This window comes from Diprion similis, chromosome 3 (assembly GCF_021155765.1).
Source record: "Diprion similis isolate iyDipSimi1 chromosome 3, iyDipSimi1.1, whole genome shotgun sequence".
NCBI classification, from domain to species: domain Eukaryota; kingdom Metazoa; phylum Arthropoda; class Insecta; order Hymenoptera; family Diprionidae; genus Diprion; species Diprion similis.
In genome coordinates this window covers 9,341,624-9,360,250 of record NC_060107.1, presented here as the reverse complement: position 1 = coordinate 9,360,250, position 18,627 = coordinate 9,341,624, and the positions used below count along the sequence as shown (strand labels likewise).

Here is an 18,627-nt window from a genome sequence, read left to right as displayed (position 1 = left end):
GTGTCACTCACACGTTTAAGGTCATGTAGTGCTCCTACCTATACCGACCGAGCAAATTCACCCTTTTTCTTTCTGCATTAAATAAACAAACGAACGGAAAGGATTCAAATTTCAAAATTATTGTAGTTCCTAGTTCTTGTCCATGAGTGACCTGAATATTGCATGAAATCAGTCTCACGAAGGCTCATTTTACTCCTCATTCTTGGACGATTTTTTGAGATATGAGTAACTTGGCTGAACTCTGCCACAAAAAAGCGATGCACCGTGGAAATTCGAACACTTTCCGATCATTTGTTTGTTTAATACAGGAAGAAGAAGAGTGAGTTTGCTCGGTCGGTAAGGGTAGGAGTACCACATGGAAGATGAGCCCTTCGTGTATTATTTCCTAGCCTTGAATGTCGGCTCAATATTCTCTTCGTTCGACGAATCCTTCGATTCTCAGTTCAGTTTATGCGCAACACGTAATCCTGTACTTATAAAGCTTTTCGAGGTCCTTCTAGACCCTACCCAACGTGACCTGCCCAGTCTAACCGGAAATTGCGCGAACTTGACGAATTTTGAAAACCAGCATTGAACAAAGTACATCCATCATCCTTACGAAGGTATGGACGTATAGACAGGCCAAAAGAGGTAAAACAAAAGCGTAATGGAACGAAGATTCAAAAAGTGTCACCAAAGATAATCTGTATTATAAAATTCTAAACGATTTGTAGAAAATACACTGATGAATAGAACTTTAAGAATATTTTTCTTCGTCAAAATCTATAAAACTGATGACTTTTTTTTATAACGAACATATATATTGTATATAACTTTTTTCAATTAGAATAAACTTGATTAGCTTCAGTTTCACTTATTAAACCGTATCGCCACGTTTTTGTTCGGGCGAAATTTCCGCCCATGTCTTAAAAATTATTAACCGAAGTATTCTTAACAACAAACCTTAACGAAAATTTCCTCTATTAGAAAGAAAATTAGCAATTTGAGAAACGGAAGCCGGCAATAATAGCTCGTGGATTGAGAACTTAATTCGAGAAGTCGACCGCGAAACGTCGAGCAGTTCCGTAATGTATATACCATTCTGAGATTTCTAATGGAATGCATATAGGTAGGAAAGCTCGGAAAGTTCATAATTGTGTACTTGAAATTTCGTAAATTGTGTGCGAGAGCAATGCACCTATACACACGTCAAGCCCCAGTGCACAGTGCGTTGAAGGTTGTTTACGAGCCCCGCTGTGAAATCACTGATCTGTTTCATGCTGTCTAGAACTACTAATTCGGCGTATTATCTCGCGGTGTTATTACCTTTCCATGAAAACCGGTATCCACCTACTCCAACAATAACTATACTTGCTTTCACGGTTGCTTTTGCAAATAGATATTATAATCCCAAGGAAACGATGATGAACAAACAGAGTCAAAAAGACACTGACAATGAGCCAACAACGAACCATTCATTTCATAATAGTCGGAACATTTTCAAAAGAAACGGAAGCTCCTAATCTCAAAATTGCTCGCGCTCTTTTCGCTTAGAAGCCATTCATTAATTACGTCAGGACGATTTTAGCACGTAAGAGCAAATAAGATTTCTTGGACTCACCCTCCCACTTCTTACATAAGATTTCACCTATAGTTTTCATTTATAAGTTTCAAAGTGTGTAAATATGAATACACTCACGATTTTAAAAACTTATTATGAGATAAAATTTTTTCACAGTAACAATGTATATAAATGAAATTGTATATTAAAAATTAAAAAATAGATCTCATAGTTTGTAGAACGTCTAAACAGAAATTTTTTCAGCTTTTGAAACTACCCTTTAATTTTTCATGTGATTATTGCTTCCTGAGACATTGCTGTAAGGACATATTTTTTCGATGGAAAATGTCTATTATTCACATTCCAATTTGTAAAATATTACGTAAGAATAATTTCTATTCCCCCTCTTTAAATTAATGAATGGCCCCTTACAGTCGTCGCAATCATTCAAGAGAAGCCTCATTTTTATAAAAGCATTTTATACACGTACATTATATATCATACACCTTCGCAAGTTTCGCCAGAGTTTTCACGTGACTTATTGCAGCATCGTGAGTAAAGTGCGTTGGGACTGATATTCCGGGGTGGACATTCGAATTATGCATCACGAGGAGAGCCAAGCATCTGCGACGCCTGAATAAATGTTAAAAGTTTGACATTTCGCTGCTACTGAGGCGATTTATACGAGGGCGTTTGCTTCTTTTTATTTTACGTCTGTTTGTTTGGTTTTTCTTTCTTTCTTTTCTGTTTTTTTTCCTGCTTTTACCTTACCTCAGAAAAATTCTCTCTCTACCTTTATAAGAATTGCCAAGAAATGGTAACAATGAGTTACAGACGTGTTACATAACGCAAACTTGGAGTAAATACGGTGTGGATAATATACCTACTTCCCTCAGGAACGCGAACAGCTAGGAACTTTCTTCCTAACTCTCATCGCAGTGACTCAATTTTGAAGGAACTTTTTTATATTGAAAAATTCAAATATGTAAACAGTTTCGTAGTACGCATATTGTAAATTAGTCGAAAATTTGTGTCGGAAATGTGGAAGAAAGTAGAATAAAAAAATCTGATTTGATACTTTGACGGTTGAACAATATCTAGTTTATTGAATATTTATATCGAATTTATCCATCTATTAATAAACTCATTAATATCAATTGCTTAGAATCTTTAAAAAATTCATTCAAGTTTATTTGAAAATTTTTTGAGAGTGTTCTTGAATGTTTTCATCATCGTGAGAAATGTAATCAAAGCGGACAAAAATTTCGCGCCACAGATTTCTTACATAAAGAGAGAAAATGGCAAAGATTTTTCAGAATCGACCGCAGGTGCGGCTAAGAACTTTTTTTCCCTGCTCCGAATAATTGTGAGTAAATGTGAATAAAATGAGGAATAAAAAAGCGAACAAGATACCATTTTTGCAAACAAATATCACACCCTCAAAATTTGTTCATTGGATGCTCAGCTGAAAATCCGTGAATTCATTTTCAGTAAGAAAAGCGTCGCCGTAAGTACGACAAATTTATATTCAAGTTTCTGCTTGCAGAGTAGAATATCAATTGGCGAAGAGAGCGGGAGAGACGAAGGGGGGAGATGAAGGGGTGGTTCGAGCAAAGACCCAAATCGATTTAAGTCTTTATTTCTATTATTGTTTCAAAGTGAGGGTTTCGGCAGATCCCCCGACACCCTGTAATAACGTACAAGTAATTTTAAAGCACCGTCGAGATCGGCGAGAGGAATAATAAGGGTGTAGTCCTGGATAAAACCGATCCTGACATAGTTTTAAACTCAGATTTTGCCACAAACCCAAACATCGACGTCTCCTCATTTTTCTTTTTGGAAATCAGGTAAAAAGTGTCAACTTTTGATTGAGTGCCTATCATACACAGGATGTTGATTTTTGTTCAACATTATTTAAACATTAACCTTCGCTAATTTCCAAGCAAAATTTGACGCAATTTCGTCTATAACGAAAGATATCAAAGCACGTAGCGTCATACTTTTCGTCTTCGGTCAGATTCGTTTTTTGAACTTTCACTCGGCGCCCTGACCGCCGACAACTTGTCCCAAGTTGAGCACATATGTATAGTGCATTCCCATTTCTCGCGTAAACTTAATCTTCCGACACCCGTAAGCACGCTGACCTCAGATGAAATTGAAAAATCGGAAAAAGCAAGTTCCCTATTAAACGCAAGCACAAAAAAGTGGATTCGAACGGCATGAAAAACCGAAAATACTTATCAAACGTTAAATATAATCATCTCAAAAAAAAAAAAAATAAAATAAGGGTGCAGAAATTTACTCACCGGCAATTAATAAGCAGCAGGCGAGCATCCCTCAGCTGCAAGTCGCGGGGGTAGGAAAGCTTTTTTGAATCCAGATTGGGCCTATTCTTATTATTTTGTGCTTCAGTGTTGTTGTTTGTTTTCTTTCTTCTCGTTCTTCAATACTGCCGTTTTATCAGACCGGAAATGTTTTGCGAAACGTGACCGGAACCGGACCTTGTCGCGATCACACGGGGCTCATCGTCACGCGCGCGTCTTCGCCCCCGGCACAACCGACTACAACTGATCGTACCGTCGAAGCCTCGGGCCAGTCGCGCAAGCGCGCAACGAAGATACGGACAGGTGCGACAAAGAGAAACAACAAGCGGCTCCATCCTCCCCTGCGGTGTTCCCGGCGCTACCCTCGATCCGTTCTACCCGGTCGAAATTTCATTTCGGGTTTTAAAACGCGTCGAGGGATCGGGGTCAGGTGCCAACTCGGACTAATTCGCTATTTCGATCGGGTTTTTCACCCTTTAAGTTATATACCAAAAATTTGCGTGTCCTAGTCTGGTCACAGCTTATTTACTACTTCAAACTTTAATGATCTTTCTTGTTTTTTACAACCCCAAAAACCTCTGAGTAATGAGTTTTGGCCAGAATCATCGAGTTTTTATAGGTTTTTTGATTGTACATTCACTATATTGAATCTGACTTCAACTTGGATTTAGAAATGATCAAATTCTGACTTCAGATTCATGACCAGCGACCCCTAAGACCTCCGGGTCACAAAATTCAGGCCAAAATATTAAGTTAAAAAATCTGTGACTGAAAGGGTTGATGTCTAATAATTTTCAGCTTACTACCTTGTATTACGACGGATAACATGAATTGCAGAAAAAGAGAAATGTCAGAATTGCTCAGTCGTTTCCAGATTTTTAGTACTTAATTATGCCTCGAAAATTCGTTCATTCTTTTTGGATGAACATGCCAGAGTAGCATACTCCATATACAGGGTGAGTCAATTGAAACGCTGAGAATGGGAAGAGCTTAGTTGTGTTGATCAAAGTTAGGTTCGAAGTCTACATGAAGGTAACCGTTGTGAATGAGAAACAGTAATGAAGATATGACAACAAAGGAAAGACGACAGCACGAAATGTCAACAATTAGGTTCGTCTTGTCTTGTTGTCATCTCGTGTCCTTATTTCTCATTAGCACTGAATACCTGTATGTGGACTTCAAACCTTACTTTGATCAACACAACGAAGCTCCTCCCATTCTCGGAGTTTCAATTGACTCATCCTGTATTACTCAAAATATGGGGGTGGTGGAGCAATTCTGACTTTTTTTGGGGGCCTGTGTAATCGGTGGCGGAATTGAAAATTGCTATTTTTCGACACAGCATATCGCTTATTATCACTAGATTTTTAGGAATCTGGCAAAATATTGATAATACAGAGTTTGTCGTTTTTTGAATCACTAAAAATGATGTAACAATAAATTTCTTTCAGCAATATTTACGTTACGATGGTATCTGTCTTAAAAAGTGCGCATCTTTGCCAAAATTTACTTATGTGTACTGTTTTTGCACGATTCAAAACAGAAGTTTGTATAATCTGGTAATAATAATAATTATATGAAAATCTTTGACATTTTTTTATGCATTTGATTTGTTTTCGAAAAATGTTAAGCTTCTATTTAAAATTTTTTTATGACTTTCGACTAACATTAAAGGTATCACAGTTCTCAAAAAGCGTAAAATTTATTACCTGCGAAACGTGACAATTTATCATATGGAAAAATTTTGATCAGACAAAGACGGAAATCTGAATCTTAAAAGGAGGCAATAATATTTTCTTGAAAAATGGCTGAAAGCTCGTTCAATAAACCGAGAAAGACGATTATATCGAAAAGCTTGATTCTTTGTTCAAAACGGTAATTTTTTCCATTCACTGGGAATTCAAACTCCTTCGTAAATAATTACCGAACGTGACTACGTCTTTGCATTCTCCATTCGCCTGAGATTTCGGTAGTCGAACGGTGGATGAGGGTCGAACAAGCTCGAACCACAAAATAAGGGTTCTCGTGTTACCGTTGGACGACTTTCTCCTGAAATCAGGAGATGTGAAACGTAACTAAGAAAAAAGCCTAATCATTGCTCCAAAATTCATTAACCTGCATTGATTTATAAAAAATTATTTAAAACTAAATCCGGACTATCCAATCATCGAGCCATAAAACAAAAACCAGCACAATTATGCAATGAATCGAGAGTATAAAAAATGGTCAATATTACATTTTCAACTTCACTATAAAATGCTTAGCAGAATCTTACGACAAAAATTGTAAACAAAGCTGGGAATAACTTTTTCGTTACGTTTAAAAATCGCAAATGACACGAAAAGCTCACGCGTTTCGAAGCAGCAGGGATGCTGGAACATCCGAATGTTTCATCCCCACCTCTTGCCTCGGTGCCACTTTCATCCCCTACCTTACCCTCTCGTCTTCCGGTGCCGCGTGTACCCCGCGAAGTATAACGGCGAGTGGACAGAAAGGGGGAGAGCGAGAGAGAGAGAGAGAGAGAGAGAGAGAGAGAGACATGTCTGAATAAATACGTCGGACTTGCGTACGATGTACGGCTCGCGTATTACTACCTGTGTACATTTAAAAAAGCTCGAGGGGCTGAAAACAGCGATTATATAAGAATATGTACATGAGAAAAAAAGGGATTCAAAAGTTGCCATTGGAGTCAAGCTAGTTGAATTCAATGGAAAAAATATCTTTTGTAACAGGTAGAAAAATTTTAATAATCTCGAAATTTTTAGTTTGAGTATGCCGGTGAGAAATGAGAACGTTACGTTATAAATTACAGCTGTAGTTGATAAACTTGTACTTCATTGAGAGTCGTGTAAACGTTCTTTAAATTTTATACGTCCATCGATTTGATGAGAATTCATTATTTACAAAAAGAAAATGATTGATTGTAATCTATAAAAATTAGATAAACGATGCGATTCTGGTGTTGAAAAAAAGGACAAACAACAATGCGACATTTGTATTGCAGAATTTTAGACAAGCCAACTTGCTTCTTAATCTGGAAATGGTGGTTTTGTAATTATTTTTTATTTTTTCACATTCAGGATAGATTCAACTCGATAAATTTAATTAAGAATCATTTTTGGATCTTTTTTGATTTCTTGACATAACTTTTTTTTTCTACCAGGTTCGTTATTAATTTCTGTGCCTTTACTTCAAAATAAATTTACATATAGCGTGCGAATATGTCTAATTTCCGAATCATCCCCCCCCCCCCCCCTCACCCTCTAGCTTTTTTCCGCAGGATCACATCACATGTACCGCAATCTCGCGGTCGAAACCTGAGGGAAATCGAGCGTACGGAATATTCTTTGGGGTTCGGCTGTATGCCCAGATCGAAAAACGATTTCATGGCTATACTTTATCGAGCGCGAGAGCTGAGCCATTGTGAGCTGCACGTACTCGCTCTTGTACACGCCCGAGTCTGTGCAATGCAGCAACGAGGGGATATCCATCCACATGTACATACATACCTACTAACGGGGATGTAACTGGCTGCCGGAGATAAACCAATAAAAAACAAAAGGTCGAAAAAAGAGTGTTTGATAGGGGAAATAAGAAAAAAGAAAACACAGTAAAAACGGACGGGATGAAAGGGGGAGAGAAAAAACGGACGGAATAATCGTTTTATACCGAGAATTTTCCGTGAAACTTGTCGCTCAACGCTGGCAGATAGGCAACCGAAGCTACATTTTGAATCTTATTGCCTGTCTGCGGTCGTTGAATGGCCAGTTTCACAGAAAACTTAGGGTGTAACACGCTTTCAAGCGTGTGAATTGAAAACCAGGGACAAAGTCGAAGATTGAAGACAGGGAGACAAGACTTTTTTTATAGCCTGATAGATGTGAAAAATTAAGGGGGCAGGAATGAAGGGTTGGTAAGAGAAAAGGAAAAATTTCAACAATAAATTCCCTGTACTGAAAACGAGACAATGGACCTGTGTGTTGAAGGAAGAATCTGGGGAGAGGGGGGAGGCCGAGCAGCAAACGCTAATCTCCCATTAGCGAAAGAACAAAGTGTTTTACGGCGTTGTCCCCGGGGGTTTAACGACTCAAAATGGGGGCACGGGACACCCTGAGAAGGACAAAAGAAAATCTCGAACTCGTGCAGACGGATTCGACAAGCCTTGATCAAGGAGAGGGACGGAAAAAATGACTTGTAATTATTTTTCTCTCATTTCTCATTTGCTGGAAGAGTGGAAAACGTCGGATGTACCCGAGATAATTTTTGTAAATTACCGTACTTCCGGAAGTAGTTTTTAACGTTCCCACACACTCTCTATCAATATTAGGTGGCATATCTACTTGGCTTACTCACGCGATCGAATATATAAGATTGAATGAGTTTTTTTGACTATTGTGTTGTAATTGAGGTTATGAAATCTTGGATATTACGGTCATTTATTGGAAGTAATTTTTATTAGACGTTTTACTTTTTAAATTGAATTTTTAACGTAATAATAGACACTAATATGTGTACATTGCTAGGGTTACAAAGTGACGTTTTTCTAAAAAAAAAAAAAAAAAAAGGAAGGAGATTTTAATAGCTATAAATTCCAAAACAACTATTTTTTTACTTACAAAATTGGACTTCTATCAGCGCATCAAGATGCACGAAGGCGCGAAAGCGGAGAAGTGATTTACCAAAACAATCGCGAGTGATCAGATCTCGTGACTCGAAGTGCGAGATATATCGAAACTCTAAATTCAAATATTTGTTAAGCAGTTTAGAGGCTATTTCACATTCTTATTACAAATTCATTCAACAAAGGTGCATAGAGATTACTAAGGTGTTCCATATCAGTACGTTTGTTAAAAGTTGAATTTTGAAATATGTTGATTATTTCCTTGATTAATCTGTGGTGGTAATTAGATTCATGGGAAAGTATTTTTGGGTTGTCAAAATCGAAAGCGTTTTTCAAGGAAGATATAGTTGTTATATAGTTTTTCTAGTCTTCATGCTTTTATGGTGTTAATTAGGGATTCAGGATACCCATTCTCGATCAGCATGTCTTTTATAAGGTTTATGCTCTCTTTTCTATAATAAGTTTCAGCTAATTTTAATCCTCGATCAATTAGGTCGATTACAATACCTTTTTTTGGTCAATGGATGGTGCGATGTATAATTTAAATATCCACCTGACCATGTTAGTTTCCTGTACCCGTCAATGTTAAGTGAGTTATTAATGTTTATAATGTTAACATCCAGGAAACTGATGGAATTATGGTTTTCCCGAAACGTCTAATGAATATTACTGCCAATAAATGACCGTAATACCCAAGATTTCAAAACCTCAATATACAACATTTGGGTGTTCAGGGTTGTTTGCTGCCCTTATAGTTGTTTTTGAAGATTGTTGGTAATGTCAGACACTTTTTCTTTGCCTGTCAGTGTATAATCATGTAAGACGAGCTCGAAAATTCAATTTCTAAAAAACCGTTCTAAGAACAATTCAAACTTCAACTAGATAGATGAAAATACTCGGTGTAACTCGCGCGAAGCAGCAAGAGGGATCGAGCCGGCTGCGTGTAACTTGTTTTGCGGAAATTACATCAATTTGCGTTAGTCTGAATGGAGGCAGGTTAAGCCGCGCGTGTCTGCCGCCCTTCCATCGCCATGTAATGTTTACAAATACATATGGGGTGGACGCGTTTCGGCGAGAGGGTTGATGTTTACTTTCGGTGCGTAGGCACACAAAACCCCTTGTGCAGGTCAGAGCGTTTGAAATTTCATCTGCAAGGTTCATCGATACGGTTTTCTCGCGGCTGATACGTCACGCCGTTTTACATGGATCAGATTTTAACAAGATCCCATCACACGCGAAGAGTAAACATAAGTCCGATCGACTTTGGACTTCTCGATTTTCGTCAGCCCGACTTTGTCGCTTGTGACTAACTTTATGAAAATGAGAATATAAAAGTAAAAAGGAGGAGACCCGCGTAACTAGCTAAAAGAAGCTAATTTTTTAAAATTTTTGTCTGAAAAAACCGTACAATTAATCCTTTCAAAATTTCTTTCATACTTTATGGTCAGTTCAAGAGAACAAAATCAAATTTCTTTGCCATCAAAAGAAAAAAAAAAAAAAAGGTTGGCGGGCACGATAACTTAAAAATTGCCAATCTGATTGAATTTTCTTTTGGCATGCGTATTTATTAATACTTTCTTCATAACTTGAAGTAAAATTAATAATGATATTGTCAGGTTACATTACTGTAATTGCTTAATTAACGCGGAAATTTGTTCGCTCCGAAATTATCTTTTCTTATATTCATCCAGAGTTTCACCGACAAAAATATATTTTTCACAACCAATTCAACTGGAAAAGTTTTCTCATAACGAGAAAAGAAAAGTGTAATTTCCTCGAATAAGTTAAAAACAAAATAACAAAAACTACAAAATCACCCCTCACGTTAAACGGTGGTTTCACCCCCTTAAAGTGTTCAGTGGCAGATGAAAGAAAATACGTGTCGCTTAGTTTTTAATCCACTGTAACGTGTAAGAAAAGAAATGAAATCGGAGAGATCGACCTGGGATACCTTCCTTGTTAGAGGTGCTTTTTTGAGTGTCTGTATAATATCGCGAGCAAGTAACACGAGTGTCTATTCCCGTTTCTGGGGATGAAATCCTCCAGCGAGGATGTACATTGTACAGCTATACGTAATGGAATATGACCGTGTCCTGAGCACGTCGTTAAAACTGAACCCGAGGCTGTACGAATACACCTAGAAGCGTTTGCTTCCCTAACGGATATATTCCGCGCAGTCCGCACGTAATGAAATCCCTTTCTCCCCTATGGCCAATCGGTGAGCACCTCGTATTTGTTCATTGTTTTATTTAAGTACGTGAAGAAAAAACCGTCATTTGCTTCCGGCGCCGCGGTGTTCGAACGGATGTAGTTATATATATAGACCGTGCAGTTATCGCGAGGGTGCAGTAAATGACCATCCATGGCGAGAGGGAAGAATAAGAATGATTTTCTCCCTTTTATCAGTACTTCTCGAGCATGCTTTTTGAGGAAAAAAATTATTTATAACCGTCTACTGTTTGAAAGTTAGCTATTATCACGAGGGTGACGAAAGATCAAATTTTTCCAATTTTCAAAGCTTCAAATTTAACATCCCTTACGGAGGCTGAGGCTGCAAGCACGATAAATCAGCTCTTTCAAATAAATTCTGAAATTCTATTTAACTTCAGTAGTAATAAACAGGCCAATATTGATTGACGATTTCGTTCATCTTTCACATCACGATCAGTAATAATAATAAGGGATGAGAATATTAAAAATTGAACTTTTCCATGCATCGTATATTTTCGAGAAAAACCTTGCGAATAATTTCAACATTTTGGATAATTAATTGAAAAAATTCGATCCGTGAGAAAAAAAAAAAAAAAAATCATCTTACTCTTTCAGTGCGACATGCTTTTGATTTTCGTAAGACTGCTGGTGATTTCTCTCTTCAGAGGTAAAAATACGAAGGAAAAATATATTCCAAGTGTCATCTTTGACGGGTTTCCTCGTCGGCGATAACGCCGTGAGTGAAATCCGCTCTCGACGTGTATAATCAAATGATCCCCCATGGGGGTTGGGGTTGGGGGTGAGGGTGAGGGAGACATCCGTTCGAACCTTGCGGGAAGGATTACCAAGGGTATACACTGTAGTAATATTCCTTGGAAGATATCGACCGTAAACTCGCATTCCTCCCTTCGACGCTTATACGTGAACCTGAACTCACAAGGCGGACGTGAATTCGTCGAGGAATCGATGCGACGCTACTGTCATGGCTGGAATTCCAATCCCCGCAAACAGCAATACATCGTTTAATTAGATCTTAACTGATTGCGCAAAGATTGAACGGAGATTGACGGACATATTTATCTGTACACACCGCATAGATGTATCTACGAAAATTTGTTCGAATTATGTGATTCAATTACCTAGCTTCACATTATTATACTTATACCAAACAGTGGTACGAAAACTGTTAGTATAAAAATTTACATTCTGGAAGAAAAAAAAAAAAAGCTACAAAACATGTAAAGCGAATTGAATCGAATTTTAATTTCTTTACTTTCTCTGCATACTCTTGAAGTAAGAAGAATTCGCAGAATTAATATTGAAAGTTTTGACCGCAAAACTGAAGATAAACACTAACTCAAGATTTAGAACAAGAGTTTCAAACTGATGTAATTTCTGTTTTTCTTTTTTTTTTTGTTTTTTTACTTTTATCGAAGACAGTATTATCAGTGAAGGAATGAGATTCGCAGAACGTAAACTCGAACTTCGACGTTCGCTAAAAGAAAACGAGTAAGTTAAAATAAATGATTGAACAAATCGATTAAAACACCATTCAGCCTCGGTAAATGGTGCCAAGAATCGTTCTGCGTGGTTTTGTTTATTCTAAACAGGCTTGTACTCTCATTCAGGATTCTCATTTAACTCAAAATCGTACTTTCGAACCACCCCTTTTTGATTTTCGTCAATTCTTTCGACTGTAATTGAAGTCGAGAATTTCCGGTCCGTTGAAAGAAAAAAAGCTGCGGTGAGTAGTCACGCGTGAATCCGAGAGATCTGGAAATCGACGGTGACTGACGTCTCGTACCTAACTTGGTTGCTTTTCGAGGGGTTTGTTCAACGACATTCAACGTTCAACATTTGACGTTGACATTGACGTTGACGAGGAAATTGACGGTGATCTTGATCGCAGGTCGTGAGACACGAATTCTCAACTAGCTCTAGTGTGAATAGATTTTGTAACGATTTCTTGCGTGTGGTAAGCAATTATTGATTAACAAGACGACAGTTTAGACATTTTCAACTTTGTCATAATAAAACCTTATCTCAAATCGTTGATATCTCAAGATTGTATTATTCTAAATTGTTCAGATTCATTTCCATCGTGTAGGGGAAAAGAGGGGGGGGGGGGGGGGGCAAAGTGGGAACCTTAAAATTTTAGATATCTCAAAAAATTTGCAGGCAAAGTGAGCCCCCTGAAATTTTTTAAATAACAAGGGATAAAATTAATCACCTGAACTTTTGATTAAATATTAATTATCCGGAAATCATTAACTCGAGTAATTGCACAGCTCATAACGAAAAACGTTTGAAGTTGTGCTTTACTCTCAACTCGTTAAAGTCAAATACTTTTCTGAACTTGAATTTATGATTACTTTTTCTCGAGAAAGGTGAATAATAATTTAAAATAATTATGTGTGAAAACTAAACATTTCATTCTGATTTTAGGCATTATTTTCTTAAGGGGACCACTTTGCCCCACCCTTCCTTACTATAAATCTTGTTTAATTTTTGTCCACTGTCTATATCTCAATTTAGCGTTGCTGTAAATTTTTCAAACGCTTCTAACTTTGTTTACAAATTGTCAGGGGCCTTTTGACGGACCTTGTTTATTGATATATATCAGAGTCTATACGCGACGCAGCGGAGGGAAGGATTTTTTATCGCTTTTCACCCCCCTCCTCAATGCTCGATCGTAGATATCTCATCTCCTGGAATCCTAAGGATATCAGGAGCTCATATACCGTTGTTGTGCACTGGCTACATCGAGGTAGGTATTCGATTGAAGTAGCAAACCGTCTCTGGATAATAAAACGAGAAATCTCTGAGGAAAGACGCTTATCGTCGACGCGGAACAGCTGCAAGGTATATTTATGAGAATCCTAGTAATCTTGTCAATCCGTTATACGCAGAGAATCGCGAATCGGGCTTCTTTCTAAACCGCGCAGCTTCATGTCCGAACGAATCGGGAGAAATTCATCGCGAAGTGAAAACTGCAGGGGATGAGAGAAGAAAGGCACTTTGGCCGGGTGAGTTGAACGTTCTACTAAATTCGATTTCATCTCGTTTGCCCTCTTGGCACGCTCGCCAAACCAAACCGTAAAGTACTGGATTTTTAAATCCATGGAGCAAGGAACGCAGAAGGAAGAAAAACGAGTTCTAGTAAACAAATAACCGATCGTTAATATTATACCGTCAGTGTGAATGTCGCCCGCTAGAATCCATGGAAATTTTAAACATTCAAGTTAAATATTTACGGCAACACAGATAGGTTGAATCCAATTTCACTTGTTATTTTCCAAAAAGCTGCACTTTTAAAACATCGATTTGCGAAAAACATCAAAAGCCTAAACTTGAATTCCAATTAATTTTTCTCTTCTCTAAATTTTTTACTCGAAACATCTAAGGACACGTAAGGACGCATGTAAGGACAAACGAAAGTGTATCCAAGAGATGCTTCCAGTAAATGAAATTCGCGCGATTCCGCAAGTTTCTTTTCTCCGAACAAAAATTATCTCCTCTTTGAAGATTCCAGTTTCTACCCGAATAACGAGTAGTTTGAACTCGCTTTAATCAAGCAATTAATAATCAACCGAAATTGAATAACGCAGAATTTAATCGGCGTGTCTTCCTATAGTTAACGTGACGAATCGATTGCACCGACAGATTTGGCACCAGGAAAATTATTCATCGCTACTGGCTACTGGTATTATTATTATAATTATTTTTTATCATTATCATCTTTACTATTATTAAAGTGTATGCGGCAGTTGAGATTAAGCAACGAAAGTCTCCTCGCGCCTGAGATAAGGCACGATCGTTGCGAAAAAAGCTACGTGAAGCAACATAATTAAATTGTAATTTACAATGAGGCAGAAAAGCTTCCTGCAAGATGAGAGTGGAAGAGCTTTCTCGAATAAGAATAATAATAATGACAATGACAACAACAATAATAATAATAATAATAATAAGTAAAAGTACACAGGCGAGGCTTTTCCGCACGGTGCGTAGAAGCTCATAATTGAATTGAAATTAGAATTGAAATTTAAATTGATACGAAGAAGTGGCGTCCCTGTCTACGAAGCTTGAAATCCCCAGCATCCCTTCGTCTTATTCTTTTTTCTTATCTTCCCGGCAGCCGCGCGGCGTCTCGAAGTGCGATGACCGCTCAAAGACGAAAACCCGAGCTTTTTAAGCTCGGCTTGGTGCAGAGTTGAGCCACCTCAAGTGGGCATTGGTTAAATCTCGCCTCACCACCGCTTCGACACGCCTCGACACTCCAACCCTCGGGGGTTGGGTGTCTACTCGCGATATCTCGATGCCGCAAGATTTTCAAGGTGCATTCAACACGCTGCGAATAACAATCAATGCCTCGTCATTAGTCGTCCATGCCGGGAAATTTATCGTCTGATACAACCTTTTTCTCTTGAAATTTATTTCGTGAGATTATAATTAGCAGCAGCATTAACCTTTTACCTGTTTCTAATTTTTCTTTAACTCATAGTGAAAGGGACTCGAAGAAAATAAATAATGAATCGTCAATAATGATCCTGATAGATTTTACTTCGCGTTTTTCCCGCGATAATCAATTCGCGTTTCGAATAATCACGAGCTGCGGAAGTGGCGAATCGCTATAAGTAAAAGCTTGTAGATATTATACACGAGTCATCTAATTGCGAGCGAAGGTGACTCGGCTTGTCGAGCCGACGATTAAACAAGATTTGAAAACTTTTCACCGAAGACGAGAAAGCTTTTGGAGAAAATAATTTGATCGATGAGGCACCCTTATATACATACATACATATATTTATATATGTATTATTCGGAGGAACTGCGTTTGCAACAACGGCGACGGTTCGCTTTATTTCTTTGCTTCCGAATTCCAATAATATAATTGGATTTACCTCGTAAGAATTTATTTTCAAGAGATGTATAAAGGAAGAGAATGGCTTGCACCAAGCTTACACTTTACCCCCGTGTTGTACGTATAGGTATGTATCATGGACACTATATACATTTGAATGTATACATATATATATATATATGTTGGGTGTTATATAAATGTTGACGCCATGACGCAAAAGCTCCGAGGAGCTTTTGCTCACTTTTTCCTCGACCCTTATTCGCCTTTTTCCTTTCCCCGGTGGTTATTTTTCTCCATTTTTTTTTTTTTTTTCAATTTCGTCGTCGACTCCTTTCCGTCGCCTTCATTACAGCGTTATTATGTTCCAACATCGAGTTGGAAACTCGAGTGTATACGTTCACAAAGTTTATGACAAGATGAGAGTTTCCAAGTGCCACGCCAGCTACGAAGTCGAGTCGGCAGACAGCCGACAATTATGAAAAGCAAAAGAGCGAAAATTCGAAGATGATCATCGTTTCCAAATTCGCGTTCGTGCGATAGTGATCAGAATTTCTTTCTCTCTACGCATCCCGTAAACGCTTTCGAATCATTTCCAACTCCCGATAACAAATTAGTCTAATTTACTAATTTTATTAAGGGAAGGGGGGTGGATGTTGAAAGGTACTTTGGACATTCTAAATGAAATGGCATCGATGATTCTGTGTGAGTATGTATACACAAAAATTACTAGCTTATTAACGCTCAATTTGTTATATTTTATTACAAAAAACTTTAAACGGGTTTTTCGCGGAACAACGTTTTCAAAGTCGGTGCATTCTGTTACTCAAAATCTACTATATCGATCATCCTGAAATTTGGTACACTATTTTTATAGACAATTTGCAACGTAGCAGCGTCGAGTTTTTTTTCCTGGATTATCTTTATTCATTTCACAATAACAAGTGGCCGATTTTGTATTCGAAAATCGGTTTTTTCACTTCAGAGTATTACAAAAGAATTAAAAAATTAGAAAGAAGAAAAAAATTCACCGTTGAAACCTAGAAAAACTCATTACCTAATGAAAAAACTTTGGTTTTTTGATTTCAAATAATCCAGTATTTTTTAGACACCTGCGAAGATTTTTTAAAATATTTTTTTGAAATTTTCGATCGCCATATTGGACCGCCAGCTTGAATTCTTAAAATCTGATTTCACGATTAGTAATCAGTGACCCCAAAACCATAGAATACTATCTTGTTACAAAAGTTGACTCAGCACGATAATTTGTGGCTCAAAGGGATAAGAGTTTTTTTTTTTTTATTTACAGTCACACGAGGTCTCCGAACTAATGAAACGTCTAAAAAAACTCCAATCAACAACAGTTCATTTTGTGAAGAATATTGCTTACCAGACGGAGAACAAAGTTTCTGATTAATATCCAAAGACAGCGAAAAGGAGGGATCTTACTGGAATTATGAACCGGAGAAACAACGTTTCGACATTTTTTATTCGGTTGCTGGTCAAAAACATGGCGTCTCATGCTCCGCTTCGTAATTCCGCGTCTTTCTTACCTCGTGAAAATATAATAGGTACGTATGCAAACGCGGGTTTGAATATGAACTGCAGGGGCGACGGGAGGCTTGCAGGAAGTATGAAAGAAGCGACGGGAGGAAGAAGAATAGCGTTGATTCAACGAGCCCGGATTCATTCCGACTTTCCTTTTGTTTTTCAGCATACCTATACGTGGTTTATGTGGATTGATGCTATCACATTCGCGAATAGAAATGCACGTGATTATCGTGCCTCGCACGTGAGTCACACTCGTGTTTGCTTTGTCAAGGACTTTTGCGATTTCCTACCACCAGGTAATAGAAAACCCTCGTCTCGACCTTTTGGTTTCAGTTCACTTGACTTAAAAAATTATAGAAATCTACGATTGATAAAAATCAGAGTATCAAAATCATACATTTTATAAAATAGTTATAATAAAAGTTAATGAACAGAATACACAAAAATATTTGCTTCGCTTTTTACTAGTTGAATAATTGAAACAGCATTCTCCTGTCTAGAAAATCAAACTTTTTCGAAAAACAGTAATTTTTATCGCTTTAATATCAATTAACGTATAACCGTTATTATTCTTCCTGAGACTACAAAAGCAAACTATATGTATGGGGGTGGATATATTTTTCCGTTGTTTTAAGGTATGACAAATACAAAAGTAATTAACTCAACCCATGAGACACAAAAAAATATATATTTTTTTTCATATAATTTCATCTGTTTTTCAAGGTCTTAATCCTACTTTCAAACGACTTCAATTCCGATTGATTCTTTGTGCAGCAAACGGCGTCAAAGGAGGTTTCCCATTTTAACAATTGAACAGCCCTTCGGACAGATCCTGTCCATTCAATCAACCCTATCGTATCGCAACTGTCCGAGTGACCTACCTCCACCCCTACAAATATGGGTCTGATGGGAAAATCATGAGTGGAAATCTGTCGTTATTTCGTGAATGAATCGCGTCCTGGTTTACATAGGTAGGTAGGTATATACAGGTACATGAAAACGGAACTAACATCGAACAAAACAGAATTGAATTCTCTCGTTAACCACCCGTTGTTTAAAATGACAAACTCTCTGTGACGTATATTCATGACTTTTGAGTATTAACAAATAGCCGACTAATTCAATCGATTTTTTCACGTGTATAAGTTACATAATTATTCGTGTTTGGAACAGAAAAATATATGAGTTCTGATTGGTTGGCATAAAAAACGAGACAGTATAGCTATGTAATCGTGAGCTGGCGATGGTTGCACGATTTTCTATTCATCAAACGTACGAATTCCTTCCTGCCTTGCATAAAAGTTGGACGTTTATTCGAATCCTGTTATACGAACTGTGATCTCCGTTGCATTTGCATTGGTAGAATGTTTTACTGCGTCAAGTTTTAATCTGTAAATTACGATAAATTTATGCGCTATCAATAGCATAGCAGCCACGGTTTAAGCCGGTTAAATCCGAGCACTATCAGCCAGCAATTAGGCGGGAAAACAGGATCATGTCGAATTCACAGCAAAGGGATACG

General features: G+C 37.6%; 1 protein-coding gene across 6 annotated transcripts in view; it reads right to left on the bottom strand.

The window, feature by feature from the left end:
• The window catches only part of LOC124416743 (Down syndrome cell adhesion molecule-like protein Dscam2), a 104,135-nt gene extending 100,216 nt beyond the window's left edge, over nucleotides 1-3,919 (bottom strand). For all 6 annotated transcript variants that reach the window (XR_006930809.1, XM_046898025.1, XM_046898021.1 and 3 more), the window contains exon 1: nucleotides 3,847-3,919. Coding sequence is in view for 5 of the 6 variants with exons in the window: in XM_046898025.1 (XP_046753981.1) it covers nucleotides 3,847-3,874 (28 nt within the window). In the remaining variant the exon portion in view is untranslated. The remainder of the gene's footprint in view (nucleotides 1-3,846) is intronic.
• Between the last annotated feature and the right edge of the window lie 14,708 nt (nucleotides 3,920-18,627).